Source organism: Eptesicus fuscus, chromosome 20, assembly GCF_027574615.1.
Source record: "Eptesicus fuscus isolate TK198812 chromosome 20, DD_ASM_mEF_20220401, whole genome shotgun sequence".
Taxonomy (NCBI): domain Eukaryota; kingdom Metazoa; phylum Chordata; class Mammalia; order Chiroptera; family Vespertilionidae; genus Eptesicus; species Eptesicus fuscus.
The window spans coordinates 16,634,994-16,662,234 of NC_072492.1; the positions used below are offsets into that span (position 1 = coordinate 16,634,994).

At 50.7% G+C, this 27,241-nt stretch overlaps 2 protein-coding genes across 4 annotated transcripts in view; both read left to right on the top strand.

Moving 5' to 3' along the window:
- The window catches only part of PITPNA (phosphatidylinositol transfer protein alpha), a 39,369-nt gene extending 34,686 nt beyond the window's left edge, over window positions 1–4,683 (top strand). The window contains exons 11-12 of the mRNA XM_008147875.3: window positions 2,690–2,758; window positions 4,270–4,683. Coding sequence (XP_008146097.1) covers window positions 2,690–2,734 — 45 coding nt within the window. The 3' untranslated portion in view covers window positions 2,735–2,758; window positions 4,270–4,683. The remainder of the gene's footprint in view (window positions 1–2,689; window positions 2,759–4,269) is intronic.
- Window positions 4,684–7,852: 3,169 nt separating this feature from the next.
- On the top strand, window positions 7,853–25,467 carry INPP5K (inositol polyphosphate-5-phosphatase K). 3 transcript variants are annotated; one of them, XM_008147873.3, is made up of 12 exons: window positions 7,860–8,131; window positions 10,024–10,131; window positions 10,464–10,572; window positions 14,770–14,886; window positions 15,236–15,411; window positions 15,947–16,058; window positions 16,814–16,923; window positions 22,267–22,453; window positions 23,321–23,458; window positions 23,703–23,786; window positions 23,922–24,026; window positions 24,198–25,467. In XM_008147873.3, exons 1-12 carry the CDS (start codon window positions 8,079–8,081, stop codon window positions 24,255–24,257), a joined length of 1,359 nt encoding a protein of 452 aa, XP_008146095.2. In that variant the 5' UTR covers window positions 7,860–8,078; the 3' UTR covers window positions 24,258–25,467. The 3 variants fall into 3 exon arrangements, with proteins under 3 accessions (XP_028010832.2, XP_008146095.2, XP_008146096.1); XM_028155031.2 differs by lacking the exon at window positions 23,703–23,786 and having other exon boundaries at window positions 7,853–8,131; XM_008147874.3 differs by lacking the exon at window positions 7,860–8,131 and having other exon boundaries at window positions 10,077–10,131; window positions 10,471–10,572.
- The last annotated feature ends 1,774 nt before the right edge of the window (window positions 25,468–27,241 follow it).

Sequence of the window (27,241 nt, forward strand, 5' to 3'; positions counted from 1 at the left end):
CCCTGGTGGTCAGTGCGCTCCCACAGGTGGAGCAAGGCTCAGCCAGAAGCTGGGCTCACGGCTGGTGAGCGCAGTGGCAGTGGCAGGAGCCTCTCCCGCCTCCGCTGCAGGCGGGTGGTAAGGAGCGAGGGGTCCTGGACTGCAAGAGCCCCGGACTGTGAGAGGGATGTCTGACTGCCAGCTAAGCCAGCAAACAGACATCCTCGGAGGGGTCCCAGACTGCGAGAGGGCGCAGGCCGGGCTGAGGGACACCCCCCAGTGCACGAATGTCGTGCGTCGGTTCTCTTGTAAGAATAAAATAATGCACTTTTATTGCAGTGGCACCCTGCTGGGCCACCTTGTCTCTGAGAGTAGGGGAAACTATCAGGTTCCCTGATGGGAAGTTGCATCTTATTTCAAGCAGTAGGAAAACAGGACCTGGCTTTGCATTAGCATTGAACTCTCAGGGTATACAGGGATCTAGGTGAGGCCCAAGGGACTTTGCTCCCATGATATTAAATTACTTGACTCTCTGATTATTGAAAATGTATGTGATCTTTAATGAGCTGACATTTAATAAGCATGTTTTTGTTTTTTTATTGATTTCAGAGAAGAAGGGAGAGGGAGAGATAGAAACATCAATGATAAGAGAGTATCATTGATAGGCTGCCTCCTGCACGCCCCACACTGGGGCCTGAGCTCACAACCCGGGCATGTGCCCTGACCGGAATCAAACCGAGACCTCCTGGTTCATAGGTCAACACTTAACCAGTGAGCATGCCGGCCAGGCCACGTTTTTGTCTTTTTAGAACTTTTTAAATAATTTCAGACTTCTAGAAAATGGCAAGAATACATTACTTCTTTATCCAGAGACTCCATTCCTTTAAAGCAGGAGTGGGGAACATCTGGCCATATTAGGCCCATGAAATCCTGTGGTCTGGCCCTGCCAAGGTATTAAGGATGAGTTAGATGTTTGACCAAATATAGCAGGCTCATTTTTTAAAATGTTGTTATTGATTTTTATTTTAGAGAGAGAGAAAGGGAGAGGGCTAAAGAAATAGAAACATTGCTAAGAGAGAAACATCAATAGGCTGCCTCCTGCATGCACCCCACTGAGGATTGAGCCCACAACCCTGGCATGTGCCCTGACTGGGAATCAAACAGGTGACCTCTTAGTTCATGCTCAACCACTGAGCCATAGCGGCCAGGCTAATTTTTAAGTTGATAATTTTGTATGGCCTGCGAATGATGTTATAAATATCCAAATGGCCCTTGGCAGAAAAAGGGCCACCCCTGCTTTCAAGCAAAGGATACAATCCAGGACCTCACACTGCAGCCTCTAGTCTCTCAACCTAGTGATATTCCTCAGTTTTTCCTGGACATCCATGACCTTAACACTTTTTAGGGTTATAGGCTAGTCATTTTGTGAATGTCTCTCAATTTGGCTTTGTCCAGTGATGCTGCATGATTAGACCCAGTTCATGTATTTTAGGCCAGAATGTCAAAGATTCTGTGTTCTTTTCATTGTATTCTATCCTTTTGTCTAGTTATTGGTGAGGTTACTTACCTTTGTTCACCTGAAGCACAACAGGGTGTCCCAGGCTGATCTTGTTCTTTCCATGGCTCAACCCTAGAATCAGCCATATCTCCAAGGAGCCCTGGTTCCTTTTAGTGGAGGGAGGTGTGTGGCTGCTAGGTGTGCTCATTACTATTGGGGTGTTGGTGCTCCCAGGCCTTCTCATAGGACAAAACTAGGGAACTTTTACATTTATATTTATTTCTATATCTACCTTACATATTATGCTCATACAAAATACCCCCAATTCCTACCTATCCCACAGGGTAAGTTTTTGTCTTTTTAAAAATATGACAGTGCCCTTATCCTTCACAGATCTGTCATGTTGGAAACTCTTGAATTTGTTGAACCCTTAGGAAGTAATATAGTAACAGATGTTACTTTAGACAAGTTACAGGAACAATAATAATTTAAAGATATCATTCAGAAAAGTGAGTTTTGAGCAAAATCTACAGAAAACAGGTTTTCTAGGTATAGCTACGAGCCTACTCAAAGATGTGTCTGAAAAATAGACTTTCCTGTTTGGAGCAGATGATCTTTGCTGTGGGCTATGAGAAGTGAGGCTTGTCAGATTGATTGATTTTATGACTAACTTATGGTCCATCTCCTATAGGTTCTGATTTGTCAGGTCTGGGACCCAAGAATCTACATATAAGTAACCCAGGCAATTATTTTTATCATGTTTGAGGAAACTCTTACCTAAATTGGGGAGGACCAGGAGAATTTTTTTTTACCATACCCATGTTCCACATGGACATACGGGATGTATGTGTGTGAACACATGGGTTTGAAATGTTGCAAGAAATATATTCTGAGGATGTTTCCCAGTGGAGAACTACCGCTACTGGGGTAGAATCCCTGCAAAATGTGTTGGTATTAAAGTTTTAGTGAATAAAACGTAACTCTGAGGAGGGCTGTAGCTTAAAAGTCCAGATTCTTCAGAGCTTGTGTATGTACAAATGCTACAGAACAGCGTTTGGAACAAAGAAATAATAGATAACATGCGTTAGCTTTGGCTCTATGTATGCAGAACTCTATTCTTCCGATTGACTCTATCTATTGGCAGGATGTATCTGTAGTGGAGTTCCATCAGCAGCAAGAGGCTTTAATTTTTTTTTGCTTTTTCTGTTTCAGATGAGACAAAAGGACCCAGTGAAAGGAATGACAGCAGATGACTAAAGCCACTCCACTCCCTTCTGCACTGTATGTACCCAGTTTCTCACTGTGCATGTCATAGGTGCTAACATCAGTTTGGGTCCTCAAGGCCTCAGCAGTTCACTATCCGTCAGAAAACCAACTTCATTCCTCATCCTACTCTCTAGGAATCACAATGACTGCCACAGGCTTGTCATGCTTTTGGACTTCCACTGGAAGAAATTATGATTGTTAGTACATTTCAGGGACAAAGAACTATCCAGAAAGAGACATACACAGGGTAGTGAGACAGGTGGGATGGGGGCGGTGGATGCAGAATTGAAGCTTCTCTGCAACTAATCACTCTTCCTCTCCTAACTGGAGCCATTTCATGTTGAAGCTGGCATTCTAGGGCATTCTCTTTACCCCCTACCCTCACCCAGTGCCAGAGCAGTTCCTAACTCCCAACTGATAGCATCCCTGCCCAACCCACCCGAAAGTCTGTTGGTGTTCATTGTTGTGTCTGGTGCTTAATTTCCTTCCTCCTTATATCCCCTGATCCCATACTAAGTAGCTGTCCTAATCAGAGGTAGCATCTTTCAGAAGCTTAGAAAGTATTTCTGCCCAAGCCATAGGACCAGAATGGGATGGCCTTTATTTCATATTGTTACTCTCCCCTAATTCCCTTCCTTCTAATTGCTCCCAGTGCCCTACACACCTCCAGACCTGTTTTTCCAGCAGCTCAGAGTGGGTTTGGTCATGGAATGAAAAAACCTGACTTTGTAGTTGAGCACTAACCCATGAACCAGGAGGTCACAGCTTGATTCTTGGTCAGGGCACATGCCCAGGTTTCGGGCTCCATCCCCAGTAGGGGTCGTATAGGAGGCAGCCAATCAATGATTTTTCTCTCAACATTGATGTTTCTATCTCTCTCTCCCTCTCCCTTCCTCTCTGAAAACAATAAATATACATATATATTAAAAATACCACATAGCCCTGGCTGGTTTTGCTCAGTGGATAGAGCGTCAGCCTGTGGACTGGAGGGTCCCGGGTTTGATTCTGGTCAAGGGCTCATGCCTGGGTTTCGGGCTCACTCCCCAGTAGGGGGTGTGCAGGAGCAGCAGATCAATGATTCTCTCTCATCATTGATGTTTCTGTCTCTCTCTCCCTCTCCCTTCCTCTCTGAAATCAATAAAAATATATATTTTTTAAAAATACCACACACACACACATACAAAACCTGGCCTTGTTCTCCATCAGTCTCAGAGAGATCATTTTATCAAATAAAAACTGGCTGTCCCCTAGCACTAGGAGGCCAGGGGTGGGAGGGATGCGGGCAGTGATGCAAACCTCTCTCCCTGGCACATGTGTCAGCTTGAGAACTGGGAGATAAGAGTAGGATTAAGTGGACTGTTACAATGTCAGCTTCTCAGTCACTGCTTGAACCTGACTTCTGTCTCTCCCTCTCGCCCCCACCACACCAACTGGCACCCTTCTTCCTTTTGAAATTCCCCAATCAATGATTTACAGTGTTTCTGTTTTCCTTTGTTGCTTCCTTAATAATTGTATTTCTCTTCTAGTTTTGCAAGACAGTGGTCAACAGGAAGGCCCAGCAGCTCCACCCTCCCGAGTGACAGGCCATCTTCGGACGCAGCCTTTCTGTGCCCATTCTTCAGGCAACTTTCAGTCCCTTACTGTAGCTAATTCTAGATGCCCTTTAATATTGTGAACAAATAGACCCTCTGGTATTATGAAGCCCGTGTGTGCAGGAGCCTGCTCCTCTGAGATATGTGGCGCGGAGGTTGCTGTATTTACAGCTCCTCCCTCTCCAGCCATTGTGTTCTCAACCCATTTCTGTGTGCCCCCACTTTATTTTCAAGTGACATTGTTAGTCTTTCAAAATAGCTGCCTTTTGTGATGTGGTGATTTAATCAATTTAAGTTTGTTTGTTTTCAGCCTTGGGATAAACTGAAGTATTTTGCTTCCTGAACAGATCTTTGCAATTTTGAGTGCTCACCTGGGGAGAGGGGATGAGTCAGAAATAGTTTTCCCCCTAGTTCCACAGAACAGCAATGTAGCTTCATAGCTCTGACCTCTGCTCCCAGTAACCCACTGTTAGAGTGCTCTAAGCACCAAAGAAATACCCAAGGCCCAGCCAGCCTCTGCTTTGAAAATTTAACAAATACAAATAACCCCTGCCCCAGGCATTGCACCTCTGGTCACTAGTCTTAGAAATACCTATGGGTTCTCAGCCCTCCTGTTGCCCACTCTGTCTTGGTCTCTGCAGAGTCCATAATATGCCAGGGCCAGCTCTCCCTGGAGGGGCCTGTCCAGTGTGACCCTTAGAGTCGAGCCTGCCCTATATATACTAATTAGTCTGCCCCCCGAGGAGCTCTGTATGTCCATGCTCCTCTTCCCATGTGGGCTGGTGCTGTCACTCAGCAATAATCCTCTTTTCTCTGTGCTTTCTTAGATTCTTGTCCTCTGTCTTTGAGGCTGGTCAGGACACAAGAGTCCTGATCTTTTCATGCTGCACAAAACGAGCATGCAAATAGCTTCTTCCCAGCAGAACATGTTCCCTCTTGTCTCCAGTTGCTGGAAAGGATGTGGGAATCAGGAACTCAGTTCATCCTGCCCCCAAGCTGAGTTCTGTCCTGGACAATCAGAAGCAAGTAGTGACCATAGTACAGAACTCTACCAAAGTAGGCCAGTGAGAGTGTCCAGGCTCCAGGGGAACAAAAGCCACTGAGCGCTTTAGACTTTCCTACAACTTGGCAGAACCTGGGTATGCCTTCTCCATGGGAGAATCTGAGATAGCTGTGGTGTCACCTAACACTTCCCAAACCCTGTGAAGTCATGTTGGCCAAGTGTATAGTGATCCAAGCCCATGTTAGCCTGGGCACAGCTGCTAATGAGAGAAACCAAATCTCTGTTGGGGGAGAAGTAGGAAGGGAAAATTTATCCTCAAATTTTTGTTAGTTTGTTTTGCCTTATTTCTAAGTGCAATAAGGGAGTCTCTCACAGGACTGCACCTGTGACATCCTGAAGGATGCCTCCCTGTGGCCCTCCTGGGGCAAAGGTGGACAGACTCAGACTTCTCAGAATGGTTAGCTCTGACCTTCATCGAGGCCTGTAACACCTCCCTTTTAGTGTCCTCACCTTGTGGGGTCTATAGCAGCAAGGGGTTTGGTGTACAGTTCAGTTGGTTAACATCCCAACTGCTAGAAGCATTTATCTTGACTGGAAAAATTGAAGAGGCGTTCCTGTTGGAGAAAAATGTGAATGTTTTCCTACAAGCACTGCATTAGCTATAATTATATTTGTGCTTAACATTCTCCCTTCTTCATCAACCAAGTGAGTCCAGATGTGGGTTATCCTGGGAGAAACAACTGGTAATATTCTAAGCAGTTGTTTAGGTGGTTTGAGGGTCAGATGTTAGTCTTCTTCCTTCAGCTCTTCTCTGAGATTCACACATATCACTGCAGCTCTGGGGGGGGGGGGGGGGGGGGGCTCACTCTTTATCTGCCTTTTCTCTGGCTCCTCCCACCTTCACCTGTTGCCCCAGTATGAAAGCATCCACATGAGCTGAGCTAGAATTTCCTGGAATCAGTTAGGTCTGGGGCTGCAGCCCATATAAGCATAAGGAGGGGTTTCTCCGGTCTATTCCATCCCCACAGATAGTGTTGCTGCTGGGCAACAGTGTAGTCTTCTTTTAAGTATCCCTCTTCCCTCTTCACATCCCCCCAAACTGGCTAGTACTCAGAGAGGCTTATGATGAAAGACTCAGCTCCAGGGTAGTGCCTGAGGATGTGCCACGCCGCTTCAGATCAGCTGCTTCCTTTCCCTTGGATTTCCAGGGTTACCGACCCAGCTGGAAGCAGCAGTGCCTCTGTAGGAGTGCTGGGCTCTGGCCTTCTCAGAGAGAGGTCAGGGACAGGTCAGTATTGTGGGCAGGCGTGTATCTTCCCAAATTCTCTTACAGTCCCTACTGGGACTCCCTGACTTATTTTGGTTGGTTTCTAGTGCTACTTCTTTTACAAAATACACATTGTAGACTTGATTAGATTACTTTATTTAATGTGAGTTTGTGCCTTTTTGTCTCAATCTTCCAATACAGGTATATTGGGGGGAAAAGCAGTCTAATAAAATCCTAGACAGAGCTTCACGGAGTCGAACTTATTGGTGATGTTTTTATGACCGTTTACAACTTACATATCTGCAAACTCTTGCTGATGTCACCCATTTTGCCAGGGAAGGATTAGGAAAGGTACAAGGTATCTCTGAAAATTTTTGCAGGTGTACTTCAATAAATTAAAACCACCCCCTTGTTATTTTACGTACGCAAACATCACATATCTGAAAGTAATTTGTCCATTTCCTACTGGCAGTTATTTTTGCTTTTATATCCCTTCTTCACATCTCCCTCTTTTTCCCATCCTACCAAACAAAACATATATTTAAAATAATTCTTAACTTTGCTTCCGGGTCTGTGACCCTCATGAAGCTTGTTTGTAAAACTGAATTTTTCTCGGTGAAGTCAGGGCTCTCATCAGATCCAGTGATTTTAAAGAAATCAGTTAATCTTTGACAAAGTAAATAATCATTTCTCGTTTGGTCGTAAAATAGAGGCAGTGACTTCTGTTTCTTCCTTCGTTGATGGCTACTTTTCTGAGTCCAAGAACCCCCAAATGTCCAATGTGTAATAGATAACCTAATGGGTCTGAAGCGCGAAAAACGAAGAACAGTGTAAACGGCGTGGAGAACTAAGAATGGAGGAGCCCAAAGACCACCGGAGAGAGACCACCTGGAGGGCGGGGGGGAGGTGAGAGGGCCGGATTACAGGCAGGACAGCAGACAGCAGCGCTCTTCGGGCCTCTGGGCCTTGGAAAGTGAGGGGCGGGGGATGGGGCAGCGCAGAAGTTCCAGACCTCAGACTCGACTTGGGTGAAACCTGCGGGGCCGGAGACGCTCGGGCGGGCGTGGCGAGGGCCTCCGCCGGAAGCCGGCCCCTCCCGGCAGGCCTCGCGCGGGGCACTCTGGGAGCCGTGGGATCCGGGGGGCGAATGGCGGCGGCGACGCCCACGCCGGGCGGGCAGTGTGACGTCGGGTTCTGCCGACACTAGGACACGCCTCTCGCGTCCCGGGGGCCTAAGCTCCCGTCCTCCCAGCCTCTCAGCTTTCCGCACGGGTTGGGAGCACCGCCTCTTCCCCGCGGCACCACCCAGAGTCCGAGCGCTCAGGCCCCGCCCCTTACGGGAGCCGAGGCGGAGGCCCCGAATCCGGAAGAAAACAATCCGGCGAGCCCGAGCCGGCCGGACCTGCGGCCCAAGGAGCGCTGATCGGCCCAGGACCCGCTGGGGCGAGCCGGCCGGGTCTCCGCGGGGGCGCGATGGAGACTGTGAACCCACTGAAACCAACCGAACCGAGAGACAGGAAGCTCAGGTGAGGAAGGCCTCCGAGCTGGATCGCTGACTGCTTCCGACCCAATCGGGGCTGCGGATCTGGGGTGGAAACCGACTGGGAGAGAAGGGACCGGGCCTACAGGGCTGCTTCTCACCCGGAGTTGCTCTCAAATTATCCCAGTGTCCAGCGCGCTGTTCAGTCCGTGCCCCACGCCCCTTCCAAACTAAGCCGCCGAGCTGTTTCCCACTTGGGTGCCCCAAGCAGGTGCCCAGTTGGCTTCTGGAGAAGGCACGGTGGGCTGTTTGAAGTTAAAGACATAACAAGGCACTCTCAGCCCTAGAGTAGACACCTGTTCTTATTTTTAAGCAGCACTTACATCATGGGGTCGGCCTGATCCCGTTGTGACCTCCTAAAATCGGAAAACAAATGTAGATAAGACCCTATCGCCTGGTCCCATGCTTGCTCTTGAACGAGGAACAACGCTAATCACCAACTTACTTAGTGCAGATCACGATGCAAGGATTTGCTGCTAATCGTGGGACTTGAGAATTTGGGCGAGAAATCCCGGCTTTTGCTCCCCATTCACTTAGAGCAGGTCCCTGGGAAAGCAAGGAGCCTTGGCCTGAAAGGGCTGCCTTTCTTCATTCTCTGCTGGACAGCAGGGGGAGATCGCAAACAGACAAAGGAAGCACAACCTCCAGTGCCTGGGAAGAGGTTTTTTGTTTTGTTGATGTTCAAGGGAAGGGGCAGGAAGTTGTTTCAGCTGGCCGAGAATTTCTTCAGGTTGTGCTTTTCAGAACATGAACCTCCAAGAACAGGGTCTGGTGGAGAAGCCTACCCTTTTGTAGCCCTCTCCCATTCTAGATCAGCGGCCGCAGGTCCTCTTCAGGATGTACCTAGGACTCACCTGAGGCGGGGTGGCTGTTCTTGCTCTCCACAGGGTTTGTACTGGCAGCCACTGCCTGCTCTGGACTCAGCACAATCTGGGGCTTCCCTGGAGTCTCTCCTTCCCCTGAGAGCTGCTGTTCTGTTGTTTCCCTCGGGCTCACATGAAGCTGAGATGGAGAATATTATCCAACTGGTTGCTTTTCCTAAAAGACGATAGACTTTTGAGGTGCTGAGAAAGCTGTTATTTGGAATCTTCTCCTTAGGCTTTTTTTTTTTTTTTTAACTAATTTCAGAGCAGAAAGGAGAAGGGGAGAGAGAGAGAATCATTGATTGGCTGCCTCCTGCATGTTCCCCGCTGGGTATCGAGCCCAAAAACCCGATATGTGCCCTTGACTGGAATCGAACCAGGTACCCTTCAGTCCGCAGGCCGACACTCTATCTATCCACTGACCCAAACAAGCTAGGGCTCCTCAGGCTTTCTTATATGCTGGCGGAAGTAGTTTGGCTCCAGGGATCACAACCATAGGAAGGAGTGAGGAAGGGAACATGGTGTGATCCCTGTCGTTTTTTAAGTTTCCCTGTCTTGTGCTGAGGTCTCTCATAAGGTGGAAACTGAACCTCCAGAATCTTTCTGGTGGTCTCAGGAACTGGATTAAAGACAGGGGAGTGGAAGGCTGCCGACTGAGCCATGGATGATTGCTGCAGTGTGAATAGCTGGTAAAATTAATAAATTCCCGACTATCTACCCCTTCCGCGCTCCTAGTGTCAGCAGCACCAGAGCTGCCAGATGTGGGCAGCTGTGGGCCTGCATGGAGGAGCCAATCCAGGGTGGGAATTTCCTGCTTCAGGGAACAGAGGTGAAGATGGAGGGCTTGTAGTTCAGCGCCTCAGGCGATCCCCACCACCAGATGCAGAAAGTCATGTTTCTCATTATGATTGCAGTGGACTGTGGTGTGTCCATGAGCAGGCCTGCACGCCCTTCTGTTACCTGTACATGTTCTGTCGTCCTTTCTCCCTGACTTCACTTTTCATCCATTCCACAGCATACATGTCGTGACATGGAATGTGGCCTCTGCAGCACCCCCTGTAGACCTTGATAATCTCCTTCAGCTGGACAACCAGGACCCGAATCTGGACGTGTATGTCATTGGGTAGGTGTCTGCAGGGCCCCTTCACCTGTCCCTCTATCTGAGGTCAGGTAAGCCTGACCAGTCCCAAGTTGTCTCCCTGGGAACGGCTGTAATCTGTCCTCCCTCTCCCTGGAGTCTGAAGGTTAGGAGCTTTCAGCCTGCATCAGGGCCCGTGTCTCTTGTCCTGGGTCAGCAATGGCAAGGGGTTGGACGTCAAGAGCCAGGGGAGGGAGAGACCGTTCGTAGTCCTGAGAACCCAACGCTTGCAAGTCCACTGAGGGCAGCATTAATTGTCTGTGGTAGAGGCAGGACCCGCCAGGCCAGGGGGAGAGCCTCTGACCTGCGGTGGGCAGTTTGCAGGAAATGAACTGTGGGATCATGAGCCTCCTTTCTGACACTGCCTTTGAAGACCCATGGAGCAGTTTCTTCATGGATGTGCTTTCCCCTCTCAGCTTCGTCAAGGTAATTTTCAAGTTCATGGGCACTTGGGAAATGTGTCTTACCTCTTGTCACTAACCCCCAGTCCTTTTATCTCCCACTCAGGCTTTCATGTTGTTTCCCATTATTTAAAGGCCTAAGCCTCAGTTACCCTAGTTCCCTGGGGCTCCTGCCTATAGGACCTGCAGCTGAGCTGGGACCCCAGGGGTTAGTTTATACCTTGATGTTTTTCAGGTTGGGAGAATTCCTTGGGGAGGTGCAGTAGGGCTTATTAACCCCTCAGTGACTGCCCCATCCCTAAGCAATCTCGCCTCATATGGCTAGCTTGCAATCTCTGAGTATAATAATAATTGCTACCATTTATCAAATTCTTACTTGATGTTAGACATTATAAATAAGCTCTTTATTACATTATTTTTAAATCTTAACTCTTGAAATACAGGTATTTTACAGATTAAATCAAGATTCAGAAGTCATACAGGCTCTCTGGAGTTTGAATCCAGGGTTGTTGGTTTTTTAAATGTATTTTTATTGATTTCAGAGAGGAAGGGATTCTTTTTTTGTTGTTGTTAATCTTCACGTGATGATATTTTCCCCCCATTGATTTTTTAGAGAGAATGGAAGGGAGGGGGAGAGAGAAACATCGATGTGAGACACATCGTTTGGTTGCCTTCCGCACATGTCCTGAACCAGGGCCAGGGATCGAGCCTGCAACTGAGGTACATGCTCTTGACCAAAATCGAACCTGAGACCCTTCAGGTTGATTTCAGTCCGAGGGCCGACATTCTAACCACTGAGAAAAACCAGCTAGGGCTCTTTTTTTTTTTTTAATCCTAACCCAATGATATGGGTTTGTGTGTGTATGTGTGTGTGTGGTTTTTTTAATTATCAAAAAAAATTCTTTTTTAGAGAGAGGAAGGGTGAGAGAGAAAAACATAGATGAGAGAGAGAAACATCGAGCAGTTGCCTCCCATACGCACCCAGCTGGGAATCAAACCCAAACCTATGTATGTGCCCTGGCCAGGAATTGAACCCGCAATCGACAACACTACGATCAGCTGAGCCACCTGGCCAGGACATAACCCATATTCTTAACTACTATATTGCTATACTGGTGAGCTCCAAGGCTGACAGGTATCCTGTCTATGGCTAAACTGTTGGTATAGAGAGTCATGCACCTATTATAGGGGTCATGCACCTCAAATTCTCAGGAGCCCAGAGGTTAGGAAAGGGAAGATAGGTGTGGAGGAAAGGGTTGTCAGTCTGAAGGGCCAGTATCTTTTTGAGGAATCTTTAGACCATAGGAGAATCCACAGGAAGGCTCTAGATTGCTGATCTTCACCTTTCTGCCTTGAATCCCTGAGGGATGAAACACTCCCATTCAGAGCCCCTAATGCAGTGCTTTGTGAAAATACCAGAATTGCCCTATTCCAGTGGTCGGCAAACTGCGGCTCGCGAGCCACATGAGGCTCTTTGGCCCCTTGAGTGTGGCTCTTCCACAAAATACCACGTGCGGGCGGGCACATACAGTGCGATTGAAACTTCGTGGCCCATGCACAGAAGTCGGTTTTCGGCTCTCAAAAGAAATTTCAATCGTTGTACTGTTGATATTTGGCTCTGTTGACAAATGAGTTTGCCGACCACTTCCCTATTCCCTTTGCTGGGTGACTGAATTTCTTTAGAATTAATTCTGTTGCCCTAGTTTGCTTAATGGTGCTGAAGCAAGAGCTCCCGAGGAGGGCAGAGCCAAAGCAGGAAATACTACATGATTTGGTCCTGCTACTGAGACTAGAAAACACCAGCCCGAGCCTTTGGCTCCCTTCAGATTAAACTCAGGCCTCTTCCTGCAGATACGGAGCTAGATCCTCTCAGAGGGCAGAACCACTTCTCTCACCACCCACTTTCTTCCCAAGACGAGGCCTCCTGCACCTCAGCTAATTGGCAAGGGATTGGTAGAATGGAATTGAGCCAAGGAAATTAGCTCAGCTTGTGGCAGGGATACAACCCATTCCCACCCCTGCCACCTCCCAAGGTTGGGAGGCCAGCCTGGGGGCCTGGCACCCAAATCAGATGACCCTCCTACCCCCAGCCAAGAATTGAGGTGAAGGGGTGAGCCCCGCTGGCAGCCTGTTCTTTGGACAGGAGCAGGTGGAGAAGCCTGGGGCTGCCCCCTTTGCTGGCTGCGGACTCCCAGTCACCTCCTTTCTAGGCCCTTCCTTAGCCCTGCCCACTTCATTTCCTCCAATTGGAACTTCCCCTACAAATCTGCCTCTCCTCACAGCCCCACCCTTTCTCCCTGTCTGAGGCTTCCTGCCCCATCCCCACCCCCACCCCTCCACTTCCCTGCTCCTTCACAAAGTGGACTGGTGCCCAAATCAGCTCTGAGTTAGGATTAAACTTGAAACTCTCCCTGAATCTTTATTCGTTCCCTTGGGAGTCAGTCCCTCAGATCTAGCCCTTCCCCTCCTTTCTCTACCATATGTGCATGTGAAGAGTAGAAACCAAGACGGGATGGAGGGAAGAGCTGTGGACACAGTTGTAGCAACCAGGGCTCAACCCTAGGTTCCCACGCCTCCTTCACTCAGTCCTGGGTTTGGGGTTCCCCCTGCTTTGACTCCTCCACTGTGCCAGAGCTCCTGGCCTGCGGGATCAAGTTTCATAATTCCTGGAAGGCCCCAGTACACACTCCCCACCCGGGGATTTCCTCCTTGGCCTCTGCACCTCAGGCTCCGGAAACAGCTACTTGAGTGGTGGGTGTAGACAGCCTGAAGCTGAGATAGAGGGCCACTAGCTAGGGTTTGGGCAGTCCTGGTCCTTTGATGTTGTTATCCAGGTGGTCCTGCTGAGTACTTAGCCTCCCTGAGCCTGGGTCATTCACCTGGGAAACAGGGACAGTGGGTCCTTACAGAGTTGGATAGGAAGCGTCAGTAGATGTTAGCTCTTCCCAACCTGCGAACGCGTCTTTTGTACTCACTGTCATCCCCTCTACGTTGCTTTTGTGAACATCCAACTGCCCACCATCTGTAGTTAATTGGGGGGAGCATTTTCTTAATTTTTTTCACTGAGCTATAACGTTTTCAGGAAGTAAGTGTACGGTTTGATGGATTTTTATCTGTATGTACATCCATGTTACTGCCAGTCTAGTCAAGAGTCACAACCTTTCCAGCACCCTGGAAGGCTCTCTCATGTTCCTTCCCTGTATTTACTTTTTTTAGAAAAACTTGATTTCAGAGAGGAAGGGAGAGGGAGAGAGAGATTGAAACATCAATGATGAGAGAGAATCATTGATCGGTTGTCTCTTGCACGTCCACTACTGGGGATCGAGCCCGCAACCCCAACATGTGCCCCTGACCAGATTTGAACCCGAGACCCTTCAGTCCACAAGCTGACGCTCTTATCCACTGAGCCAAACTAGCTTGGGCTGTATTTACTTTTAAGAATCCTTAAACCAAGCCCTAACCGGTCTGGCTCAGTGAATAGAGCGTCAGCCTGCGGACTGAAGGGTCCCAGGTTCGATTCCGGTCAAGGGCATGTACCTTGGTTGCAGGCACATCCCCAGTGGGGAGTGTGCAGGAAGCAGCTGATCGATGTTGCTCTCTCATCGATGTTTCTAACTCTCTATCCCTCTCCCTTCCTCTCTGTAAAAAACCAATAAGATATATTTTAAAATAAAAATAAAAAAAGGATCCTTACACCAAAACATAATAGCTGCCAGTTAATTCTTCCAGTATCTGTGAGATAGATCCCTGCTCTCTCAATGAGATAATAGGCTGAGAGACTTGTCCAGTACCAAATACTAAGAACCCGAGCCAGGATTTGAAAGTCGGTGCCCTTAGCCACTGTCCTGCAGAGCTGCATTCCTCTTGAGGCCCTGGCCCACAGGGGTGGTGGCCCAGGAGTACCCAGCGGACCTCAGGAGGGCATTGGTGAGAGGAGCGCCTAGGCATGCCTGGGGCTGGGACTGAAGAGTCAATGCCCACCTGATGGCATGGTGCCATGGCAGCCTTGCCTTCTCTGTCCTCAACCTCCAGATCCAGGAACAGAAACAAACTTGCTCAGCTCCCACAATGCATCATTCGGCAGCTAAAGGGAGTGAAACTCTGAGACTTGAGCTGAGATACCGTAGCCCCAGGGAGGGCATTTGTGTAGCCCAGCACCTGGCAGGGCGACACTTGGCCTGTGCAGGGAAATGAATGACCATTATCCTCTCCTGTCCTGCAGGTCTCCTCTGTCCGCATGCAGGGGCTCCTCTTACTGGTCTTTGCCAAGTGTCAGCATTTGCCCTTTATCCAGATCCTCTGTGCTAAATCCACACCCACTGGCCTCTTCGGGTACTGGGTAAGGACTGAGTCTTATCTGAGCCATGAACCGGGAGGCCTCCTGGCCTGGGAAGGGCTGGGGCCTTAGAGCTGGACAAACGGAAAAAGGGGTAAAATGAATCTTGGCATTCTGTCCAGTATAGTGCCCTGCATACCCACGCTCCTACCTCCGGGGTCTTAGTATCCTGAGACCTCAGGCTGGGTGAGCTGGGCTCTGTGGATGGAGAGCTCGCCCTGGGAAGCTGAATGTCTGGCCCTAGGAAAGCCTGTGGGAGGAGAGACCATCTCCCCTGAGGTCTATGATGGGAGAAGAGAGGTATTTCCCACCCAGAGCAGCTTCCAGCCCTTCTACCCCCTTGTCCTACCAGGGGAACAAAGGGGCCGTCAGCATCTGCCTGAAGCTTCATGGCTATTACATCAGCATCATCAACTGCCACCTACCCCCCCACCTGGCCAACAACGACCAGCGGCTGGAGCACTTCGACTGGATCCTGGAGATGCAGAATTTTGAGGGACCTGATATCCCCAACATCCTGGACCATGAGTGAGCATGCAGTTGCAAACTGCCGCCCCACCCTCTCTCCCACACAGCCCAGCTAGCGTCCTCTGCCACATCACTGCTGCCCAGCCGGAGGCAATTTGTGCTCTTCTCCCAGCCTCGCCCCTGATACCCATCTGCTCTCTTCTCCAGCTTTGCCTGCCTGAGGTCTGGGACTCCTTCCCTGGCCCCTCTGTCCTGCCTAGAAGCCCTGGACACTTCTGAACATCCCTGGTCAAGAACCCGTGGTTCCTGGGGTGGTTCAAAGGGCTGGTTCTCAGCCTTGCCTGGTGGCCGATTGAGGGACGGGCAGATCCTGCTAGTATTTGCCACTTGCCCTGGGGACTGGTCTTTTCACCTTAAAAGGTGGGGGAGGAGCCACGAGAGCAGTCCTGTTGGGCCTATGCCCTGGTCTTCACCTAGTGCTCCCCCAGCATCTGACTTCTCACCTGCAGCCCCTGGAGGGAGCAGGCCTGAGCCATCTGTTGCTCCTCCCTTCTTTGTCCTCATCACAAACCTCAGCTGCCTTTTCTTTCTGAAGCCTCATTGTCTGGTTTGGAGACATGAACTTTCGGATCGAGGACTTTGGGTTGCACTTTGTTCGGGAAGCCGTAAAAAGTCAGTGCTACAGTGACCTGTGGGAGAAGGATCAGGTATCAAGGGGGTTTCTGAGGGGTGATCTGAGCCCAGGGTGGAGGTCCAAACTGAAATGTGGGGAGCATTGCTCAGGTTCCCTAGTGCTTTTCTCCTTTCCCAGTCCTCCGAAATCCCTGTGCCCAGGCAGGGAGGAGTCTAACAGGGCTTCACACTGGGGGTGGGGGTGGGGTGGGGCAGCCAGTCCTGTCAGGGCCTGGTCTTCTTTTGAAGGAACCAGGCTATAGCTAAGGAGTGTGCTTTATCATAGGAAGAAAGAAGGCCTTTGGCCTGTTGAGCACCAACCTTCTTGCATCCCTGTCGTCTTTCCCATCCCCAGGCTTGCTTGCCTCCTAGAGGATGAGATACTTCCCATTGGGGGAACCCTGGCTACCCCAGCCTCCCCTCTGATACATGCTAGTGGCTCCCAGAGAGATGCAATCTAAAGCTTAGTCCCTCTAGTCCAGCAGTTGCCAACCTTTCAGACCTCACGGACCACCAGTGGTCTGTGGACCGCCTGTTGGCAAGCGCTGCTCTAGTCCAAGGACTGGGAGATGGCAGGCAGCTGCCTCCCCTGGGACTGTGGGGTAATGTTTGCAACAGGAGTCAGCTGTTCTGGAGGTGTGGGTGGGATGCGGAGGCTGCCACTGGGCTGTGGGGAAGTCAGGTGGCATTGCTTGAATCTTACCTCACTTAATGGCTGATCCCTTAAAGGGAGTGTGTGCTGGCCATGGGGTCGGGGCCACTGGGAAATGGGACTGCACTTTCTCTGCAGCTCAGCATTGCCAAGAGATGCGACACCCTGCTCCGGGAGTTCCAGGAGGGCCCCCTGCTCTTCCCGCCCACCTACAAGTTTGATAAGAACTCCAACAACTATGACACCAGGTGAGGGGGCTCTGGCAGTAGAGGGTCAGTCTGCCTCGGTTCTGGAATGAGCCCGTGAGGAGGAAATGGGGAGCCAGGAGGCCTGGGAAGTCAGACTGTGCTGGCCCTAGTGACACTGGGAGCTGCCTCAGAGTAGAAGAGTTAGGGAAGCAGGATTAGATCCACCATCACCTCTCAGGAATGGTGCCGCTCACCCGCTGTGAGGCATTGACCGTGGGAGCTGTCCCAGATTGTCCTCAGAGAAAGCAGGTGGGGAGCCAGTGCTGTCCAGGATGGGTGGCGAGCAGGGCAGGTAGGGCCAGAGAAGAAGAGGAGGCAGCTGGTTCCTGACTTCGAGCGGCTGCTTTTCAGTATTCTGGGAACCCCTGCCCCGACTCCCCAGGGCTTTCTGGTCCTCCCCAGAGCGGGGGTTGGCTCAGCCAGTTTCTGGTATTAAGTACCCTGCCCTGGCTGTGGGTGGTCCGGTACTATGAGGAAGGTGAAGTAGTAGTCATCAGTGGAGAATTCTATGGGGGGGAATATAGAGACAGCGCATCTAGTAGTTAGAAGCACAGCTCTGCATCAGCTGCATGACCTTGGCCAAGGTATTTAAGGCTCGATTTTGTCATCTATAAAGTGGGGGTGATAACAGTACCCACCTTGGTTGAGGATTGAATGAGACCTTGCTTATGTATAGCCTAGTGCCTGGCACCCAGTAAGCACTGTGATAACTGCTATCATTATTTTTAGATTCATGTATTTGGATGATAGTTGTTTTTTTTAAATCTTCATAGGTTTTTGTTTTGTTTTGTTTTGTTTTATATTTTTATTGATTTCAGAGAGGGAGAGAGAGATAGAAACATCAATGATGAGAGAGAATCATTGATCGGCTGCCTTCTGCACGCTCCACACTGGGGATCGAGCCCGCAACCCAGGCTTGTGTCCTTGACCAGAATCGAACCTGGGACCCTTCAGTCCATAGGTCGACGCTCTATCCATTGAGCCAAACTGGCTAGGGCAAAAACCTTAATAGTTTTCTTTTAAATTTATTATTTCTTGATTTGAGAAAGAAAGGGGGAGAGAGAGAGAGAGAGAAGCATCGATTTGTTATTCCACTCATTTATGCATTCATTGGTTGCTGCTTGTATGTGGGATCGAACCTACAACCTTGGTGTATTGGGACTACGTTCTATCCAGCTGAACTACCCAGCCCGAGTGGGTGATTGTTTTACTGAAAAGCTTTCTAAGAAGCTGAGAAGGGGCCAGGTCACCACCAAAACCTTAGGCTTAGGGAAAGGGGCAAACGCAGTTCTGGCAAGAGGTCCCTGGCCCACTTAGGGCAGGGAGAGAAAAAGAAGAACCCCTTACATATGAGGTTTTGTGTTTCACTTGGAACAGCTTCTTCATTTATTTCTCCTAATAGGACTGTTTTCTGAGGGAGGGAGGAGGTCCTCCAGAGCACCCCAGGCCTCTGGGATTTAGGGGTGAAAAGGGATCTCCACATCCAGGCCAGGGCGAGAGGTAGAACTGCTGGCCCAGTACTAGCAGGGGCATGGCAGAGCCAGTGTCCCCGCCAAGAAATGGGGAGCAGGGAGCCATTTCATGAGTGTGGAGCAAGACGGAATGGGGTCATGGCCTGGGCAATGCACACAAGAAGAGGGCCTGAACACGAACAGGGTTGAGCCAAGGCAGTCAAGCAGGCCAGAAAGGAGGTAAGAGGGCAGTCTCAGCTGGCCCGGGTCACAGCTTAGGGAGACTGCCAGTCTCCCCACCCGTCCACTGGAAATGAGAGCCCTGGGAATTCTAAGGCCTTGGTGGGACAGGCTGGGGCCTTGGGGGCTGGGACCCTCCACCACTTGACTCTAAAACCTCCCTTGCCATCAGGAAGAGAGCTGCTGACAGGCCATGTAGCAGGTGTCCCTTTGCCCCCACCCCCAGGTGTGGTAGGGACACCACCAGGAGACTGAATGGAAGTTACTGCAAACAGCTGGGTCTGGGGTACAGTTGGCAGGGACTGAGACTGGGTAGAGAGAGACTCAGATGGCGGAGCTGGGGCTGAGACCTGATTCTCTGGACTCGGGCCACAATGCTTTCCTTTAGCCTACAGCACCTCTGAATTCACAGCTAGTTTTGCCAGCAGCGGCAGAAAGGAGGGCAGGATGGGAACAGCCAGGCCTTGCTGAGGAGGAGGAGATACTTGTTTCCACAGCAGAGATACCCTCCACCTTGTGCCTGACATTACTGAGCCCTTTGATTGCAAAGGGCTTCGCCGGCATCACGTCACTTAATTCGTGCCGTACCCTCGTTAGGTAAACTGTTGTTACTGACTTCTTACAAAAAGGAAACTGAGTCTTGGAATATCTAAGTAGGATAGTCACAGTACGTGATTGAGCAAGAATTTGAACTTGAGTCTGGGTGGGAGGACGTTATAGGAGTTCCCATGTGGCCGGGGCCTGAGCCCCACATAGGGAGCAGAAGCATCCCTATCTAATCAGACCGCTGTTCATCCCGAGAACCAGTTCAGACATCATCTCTACTCGAAAGCCTTCCCTGACCACTGCCCCGTCTCCCTGAGAGTTCTCTCCTGCCTTATGCTTTCCATGTCGCTTTTAAGACACAGTGTGCCTTTCTTACTGTACTGTGAATGCTCAGAGTGCAAAGATAGGATCTGACTTGTGACCGTTCCTGGGATGTAGCATGGTGCCTGGTATCTGTTTAAATTGGGGGTCCGAAAAGATGAAATGGAAAAACACAGTGTTTAAGGAGCAGCCAGTCTAGTAGAGGGACCCATGCATAGCAAGAGACCCGAATCAACACTATCAAGTCCAGGAGTCGGCAGACTGAAGGTTCCCAAACTCTACTCGGACGTGCGGAAGGAGGTGGAAGCTGTGGGGAGGGAGCAGCTGAAGCCAGGAGGATCGATCTGAGTTGTCAGGAAGGCAGCAGAGCCCTAACCGGTTTGGCTCAGTGGATAGAGCGTCAGCCTTCGGACTCAAGGGTCCCAGGTTCGATTCCGGTCAAGGGCCTGTACCTTGGTTGCAGGTACATCCCCAGTAGCGGGTGTGCAGGAGGCAGCTGATTGATCTTTTTCTCTCATTGATGTTTCTAACTCTCTATCCCTCTCCCTTTCTCTCTGTAAAAAATCAATAAAATATATATATTTTTTTAAAAGAAGGCAGCAGAGTTGGGCAGAAAAGGACAGGCATTCCGGTCAGTCAGCAGCACTAACGAGAGGTACCTTGAGTGGAGCCTGACCCAGCTGTGCAAAGTAACTGAGCGAGTGGTGTGCTGGGCATGGGAGCAGCTTTGCTCAGCCACAGTAGGTGTCCCGGAGCCAAGATGTAATGAGACCGAGGTCAGCTCCATTACAGGGAGGGTGAAAGGGCTGAGGGCGGGAAATCCTGTTCAAGTCCGGATTGCAGGAGGCTTGTGTTACATGAACCCAGTCAACCTCTCCGCTAGGCAGTGAGCAGAGGGTATTATGATCAGTCTAGTCAAGACTTGTGTCCAGAGTTCAGTGAGACACTAGGAAGTCATCTACAGGGAGCTGAAGGGAAAAGTGCTTTCAGACCCAAAAATAGAGCACATCACCGCTTTTAGGTCAGTAAGTTGGCTCAGTTGTTTTTATATATAGATTGATTGATTGATTGATTGATTTCAGAGCAGAAGGGAGAGAGGGAGAGAGAGAGATTGAAACCTCATGATGAGAGAGAATCATTGATCAGCTGCCTTCTGCACACCCCCCACTGGGGACCAAGCCCACAACTAGGGCATGTGCCCTGACTGAGAATTGAACCATGACCTCCTGGTTCACAGGTCGACACTCAACCTCTGAACCACACCGGCTGGGCAATTGGCTCAGTTTTTTAGGCTCTTAAACAGAGAGAATCTTGCAGATCTACTTGGTTTTAGTATTTTGAAAGTCAAGACATACTAATCTTGAGAAACAATTCTTATATTCAGTCATGACCATTCAGCCAAAAAGCATGAGTGAGGCCCCATCCAGGTAATGCACGCTGTAGCACACGCTGTAAGGCAGTTCTGGCAGCTGTGATTGGCCACAGCGGGGCTGGAGCAGACAGTGGAGTGCTGTGGAAGGAGTGCAGACTTCAGTCAGCAGACCTGGCAAGCATCCGGCCTCCACCTGGACAGGGTGGCCTTTCTGAACTTCCGTGTCCTGTGGGGGAGAAAAGTGTGATCTGTAACGTTCTTCCAGTGTTGGAAGGACTGGAACAGCCTTTGAGACACCTGTCACAGGGCCTAATGCACAGAAGGACCCCAGGCTTAGCTATATTATTATTAGAAATGGGGGAATACATGCAGTATTGGATTAGCACACATTTATGTTGCTTATTTGTTTCTTGTCATTTGTTTGTCACACAAGCTCCTCAAGGACCTTGTCAATCTCATTTCTCGGATCCCCAGTTGGCCTGGCACATAATGAGGGCTCAGTAAATCTGGTTGAAAGAATGAGTCCTACAGGTGGCCAGGGATGAGCCTGGACCAGAGCATGGCAAGGGAGCAAAGGGAGACAGGCTAAGAGGAGCTGAAGGGGAAGGAGAGACAGGCTGTGGTCAGTCCTTGGGAGGGTTCTGGCGTGACAGCGAGTCTGGGCTCTTAACTCTGAGGGAAGTTGGGGAGGGGGGTGCTCTGAAAGGGATGGTGGTACATTCCTGTGGTTTATTACCGAGTTTTAAGCATTGTTAGGCACGGAGTGTCCAAGACTCGGTGTCTGCAGTCCCTGGGATGGAAATACCACATTCCATGTCCTCGGAACACTCCTCAGAAGAGTGAAGAGCTGAAACAGCCCACGGAGGCCCAAGCAGATGTGGGTTAGGCAGTTACCACTTCTTGACCACTCCCTTGACTCACCTTAATTTACTTAATCTTCACAAAGATTCTTTGAAGTAAGTACTATTATCAACCCATCTTAGAGTCAAAGAAATCAAGGCTTAGAGTGATGAGGTCACTTGCCAAAGGGCACATAGCCTTCTTACCTTTTAGAACTAGATTACTGGTTTATTAAAAAAGGATGTCATTCCAGAACAGGCAAGTGGAGGAGATACGCAGGGCAAGGTATGGGGAAAGGGCCAGGACTTCCCAGGCCCGCCACTCTCCCCAGTCACCTCGTGTTCACCAGCCTGGAACCTTAACAGGGCAGAACCTTCCCCCAGCTGCTCTCTGATCCTAGAGTCGGATGGAGTTCACCATCGAGACACTGTTCTGCATCTGTTACTAGAAAACTGCATTGCTGTTGAAATTTAGGTAAAACTTAAAATGTTTACTTAAAATAGTAATTGAATAAAGGAGAAGACAAAAATAGCATTTCTTCTCTCCCCGTTCTTCCTCTTCCCCCACCCTCAGTGAGAAAAAACGCAAGCCTGCATGGACTGACCGTATCCTGTGGAGGTTGAAGCGGCAGCCCCACACTGACTCCTGTACCCCAAGGCTGCCGGCCCCCCACTTCTCCCTGTCTCTGAGGAGCTACATCAGCCACATGATGTACACCATCAGTGACCATAAACCTGTCACTGGCACCTTTGACTTGGAGGTGAACTTCCGGGCTGCCCGGCACTTGGCAGAGGAGCAGCCATGCTGGGCCACATCCCCAAACCCTCCAGCCCTGGATTCTAGTGTCCACAGATCCCCGGGGGAGACCTGTAGGGAGACATGATTGCCTCTCCTCCCAGGTCAGGTATCCCTGCTCTTAGAGCTGTTGATGGCTCTGCCTGTCAAAAACTGCTCAGACCCTTTGTGAGGAGGTTTCCATTTCCTCCTGGCACTGTCCCTTGGGGCTGAGTTCCATTATGCTTATTACCTACTATGTGAAGTTGGACTTCCTTTCATTTGTCTGAACCTATCTGGATCAGGTTGCAAAGGGAGCTCCCTCCATCCTTGTATTTTGCCATCTAATGACCAAGTCAGTGTTAACCTTTGAGCTGCTGACTGCCCTCACCTTTTCATACTGGTTTGTCTGTACACCATTTGTTCTTTCTGCAAACCTACAGCTGTTCCTACCACAGGCACCCTTCCCCCTGAAAATTGAATTTGGGTCTTTGGGCAAGGAACCCCGAAGGTCTGAGAGCGGCTACCTGGCTCCTTAAACCTGTTAGCAGTTTCCCCCATCCTCCCCCACTCTCACCCCTCAGCACTGGACTCTCTGCTTGGTTACCCACCTGACCCTCAGCTCTGTCCCTCCTGCCAGGACCAGTGACCCCTGACAAGCCTTTGGTCCTTTCTCTTTCCAGCTGGCCAGCCACGGTCTGCTACTTTCTCAGGGCAGCCCAGCATTCTATGCCCACCACCCCGGTGCCCCTCCTCTGACCCTTACGTGTTGGAAGGGCACAATAAGGACATTTATCTCAGAGAAGGGAATGATGCTATGGATTGTCAACCCCTTTCCTATCCCTGTGTGTAGCTGAAGCCATTGGTATCTGTCCCACTGATCACCCTGATGCCAGAGGGCCTGTGGACCATGGAGAATGCTATGCTTATCAACTACTCTTTGACCCCAGACTTCCCCAGCAGCCCCTGGGACTGGATTGGACTGTACAAGGTGATGTGGGGGCAAGGCCGGGAATCCCATCAGCGCCCTCCCCAGCCCCCGCTCTGGTTTATCCATCCTGAGGGCTCCTGGGAGCTGGACACAGAGACTAAAGAGCTCACCTAGGGGCTGTCAGTGAAGGGGAGGGTATACAGTATGATAGCCAAACCTAGGAATGAGACCACCCTCTCCTTAGGATTTGCTGTAGGTCCTCTGTCCCCCCAGACTACTGACCGCCCAATCCCCCTTCCCACAGGTGGGGCTTCGCCACATTAATGACTACGTGTCCTATGTCTGGGTCAGGGACAACCAGGTCTCCTTCAACGACAGGTTGAACCAGGTACCTGCCCCCTTCCTAAGACAGGTGTTCCACACCTCAGCGGGTGGGCTTGGCTGCTGGATAACTAGTTGCTAAGAGCTGGGTGGGACTCGGGGCCGGGGAGCTGACCCCATTCCTGTCCATCCTCCCCTCCAGGTTTATATCAACATCAGCGATATCCCCGAGACTGAAGATCAGTTTCTCCTCTGTTACTATAGCAACAGTCTACGTTCTGTGGTGGGAATAAGCAATCCGTTCAAGGTAACGTGGTGGGGTAAGGGGAACGGGACACAGAGGACTTGAGCCCCTCTTCCATTCCCTGGAGCCAACCTGTACCTGCAGCTGCAGCAGTTGGGGAATACCAGTGATGGAACGATCCGGAGGAAAACCTGCTCTTTCCCCTTCCGCTCACTGCCTGTCTCATCACCACAGATCCAGCCTCAAGCCTTCTTGGAGGAGGACCCACTGGGTGAAGTCCAACCACGGATCTGAGCCTAGATGAGGGGAATCCAGGGCGGAGGCCAGAGCTGGCGGCCAGCTCTGCTCACCACTTCCAGGAGTGCTGGGGGCCCAGCCAGCCCCCTGAGGAGGCAGCAAGTATCCTTCGCCTCCCAGGGGAGTTCTAGCCACACTCCTGTGCTCTCTCCAGTCCAGATCTCTGGAATTGGCCACTCAAATACAGGTGTCTTGCTGAGCTGATTGAAACCAGCTAATCTGTCAACAGGGAAGACCTGGGGGCAGTCCACTGGATGTGGGAGGGACCCTCCAGCTTATATCTCATTTCTTGCTTTGCCCCACACACACTTCCAGTCCTGCCCAAGCAGGCCTGCCAGGCACATGCCCCATCTGGCACAGGCCTGCATTCTTGTCACACCATCCTGGGCCTCAGGCTGCCTGCGGGGGATGGGGGTGGGGGAGATGCTCACATTTGTACAGGCTCCATAGACTGGTTGGTGCAAGCAGCACTGGGCTCCAGGAGTCTTGGCATCTCATTGCCTGTCTCCCTGAGGGATGGAGGAAGGTCTGGGAGCCTTGCTTTGAACAGAAGCCGTATGACTGAGTGGGCAGGATGGAGGGGCCCCGTTACCCAGGCTCTTATGTAGGGGGTGTGGACAGGTTGGGTGTCCTGCCTGTACCCATGGAGTGTGACCCAGGACGTTCCAGGACCTGAGCAGAGAATTGGACCCAGGTTCACTTCTGCTGGTGGATCATGCCCCCAACCTGCCATCTTGTGAAGGGCTCCAAGTTTTTCCACGGGGGTCTTTGTCCAGTCCAGCTCATCTGCCCCCACCTTTGCCTGAAGTCATTAACCAGAAACCTGCCCTCTAGACACCTGGGACCTAGAGGTGGGGCGGGCAGAGAGGAAGGCTGGAATCAAGACGTTTTGGAGAATCTGGCCCTGGGGGTCTTCAGGGAGCATTCTCCAGTGCTGTGTGGACATGGCTGTTCCTACTCCTGCCACTTGCCTCCGGCCACTGGTGACTCAACGGCCCTCTCCCAGGAAAAGACACTCAGGGAGCCTGCTCTGTGACTGTCACATAAGCCCTGCAACCTGAAACTGAGGAACACTCCAACTGCTCTGCATTCCGTACTCCGCCCTGGGAGCCGTGTGAACCATCGAGAACTGGCCCCCTGGCCCCTAGCGGGCCTTGGTTCTCTGTGTTGTCTGTTACATCGGGGATAATTAGAAACATGGCTTTTACACTTGTGTGTGACTCCGTCATGGTGGTGGGAAGGGGTACATAGTGATGGGCCCTTGCTAGACTCCAGGATGAGGGTCCTATAGATCCAGACTAGCCTTTGTGTGTCTGAGAGTAACATGTTGCCCAGGTAGGAATGGGATGAGGGTCTGGAATAGTGACCCTCTGGGTCCTTGGCCCACTTGAGGCATGCATATGGGCACTAATAGAATGGGTTTCTCAGAACTGATGACTCTCAGAAAAGGTGCTTTCCCTGCTCTCACTGGCTCATCCCTCTTCACCCGCCACTCTCTCAGACCTTAGTTTTGCTCCTTGGTCCTGAGTTAAGCTATCCAAAAATGTCACCATCACCCTAGCCAGTTTGGCTCAGTGGTTGGAGCGTTGGCCTGGGACTGAAGGGTCCCAGGTCAAGGACACATACCTCGGTTGCAGGCTCCATCCCTGGCCTCTGGCGTGTGGGAGGCAACCAATCGATGTGTCTCTCCCACACAGATGATTCTGTCTCTCCCCATTCCTTCCACTCTAAAAATCAATGGGAAAAATATGCTTGTGTGAGGCTTAACAAAACTAAAAAAAAGTCATCACCATCTTTTCTTTCTGCTCCCTACCCGGAAGTTCCCATAGTAACCTCTATCCCTGCCCCCAATACACACACACACACACACACACACACACACACACACACACACACCTGAAGAACCCTGAAGCCTTGCACTTGCCACTTCATTCTCACATGCACCACCATCATGGGTGCTGTCATTACCCTGCATTTGTCAGACCACAGCTCAGAAGTGGGACGATAGAGGCAGCTGTGGTATCGTGCAGGACCAGAGACACGGGGGTTAGACCAGTGCGAATCAAAGTTCTATCTCTACCCACCGTCTCAACTGTCTGTGAAATAAAATAATGCACTATTCACAGCTATGTTGTGAAAGAACAATTGTACACACAAAAAAAAAACACCCAAAGTAACACTATACCTACCTCATGATTACTGTAGCCCTGGGGCTGGATCTCCAGGGCTACTGAGGCCAGGGGTCCCCTGTTTCTCCTCTTTGTGGGAGCATGCTTGTCCTTGACATGCCCACCTCTCCCCTTCCCCTAAGTCTGCACTGCCCTTCCCTCTCACAGCTCCCCTTTCTCGTGGCAGAACCCTCCTAGCCTGGCAGGAGTGAGAGGCGGGAGGGGAAGGGGGAGTGCTTTCCCTCCTCTTGGCCCCAGTCAGGATATGGCCGCTCTGGGCCCAGCCCTGACCCACTGGGTGGAAACAGGAAATATGTGAGACTTGGTGTGTGCTGGGTCTCTGGGCTTGGCTCCGCCGCGGCTGATAAGGGCCATTGTGTGGCTGCCGGCGATGAGCCTGCCCTGGATGGATGTGCTTCCTGGAGGAAGGAAGGAAGCTTTGCTGGTCTTTCCTGGGCGGGCGGGGCTGTGAGAGGGAAGGGAAGAGTGCCTGGGGGAAGGTGACTGCCCATTGCTGGACTTCACCCCTCCCATGCCAGCCTTCCCTCTGGAAAGGTCACTTTCCCCCAGCCACTTCCCCTTCTCACTTCCTTAAGGAATGGCTGGAGACCCAAGGGCTCAATCCCAGGCCAGGAAAGTGTCAGCGGTGATTTAGCAACAATAAAGATAGAAAAACAGGAACATTCAGGGTGGGGGGCACCTGAGGGTGCTAATGGAAAAGTAAGGAGCCAGCAGGCCTAAGGCTGCCCACAGCCAAGGAACCCAGGCATCGACGTTCCAAGTGGTTGAGGCTCCAGAGGAGGGCAGAACAGG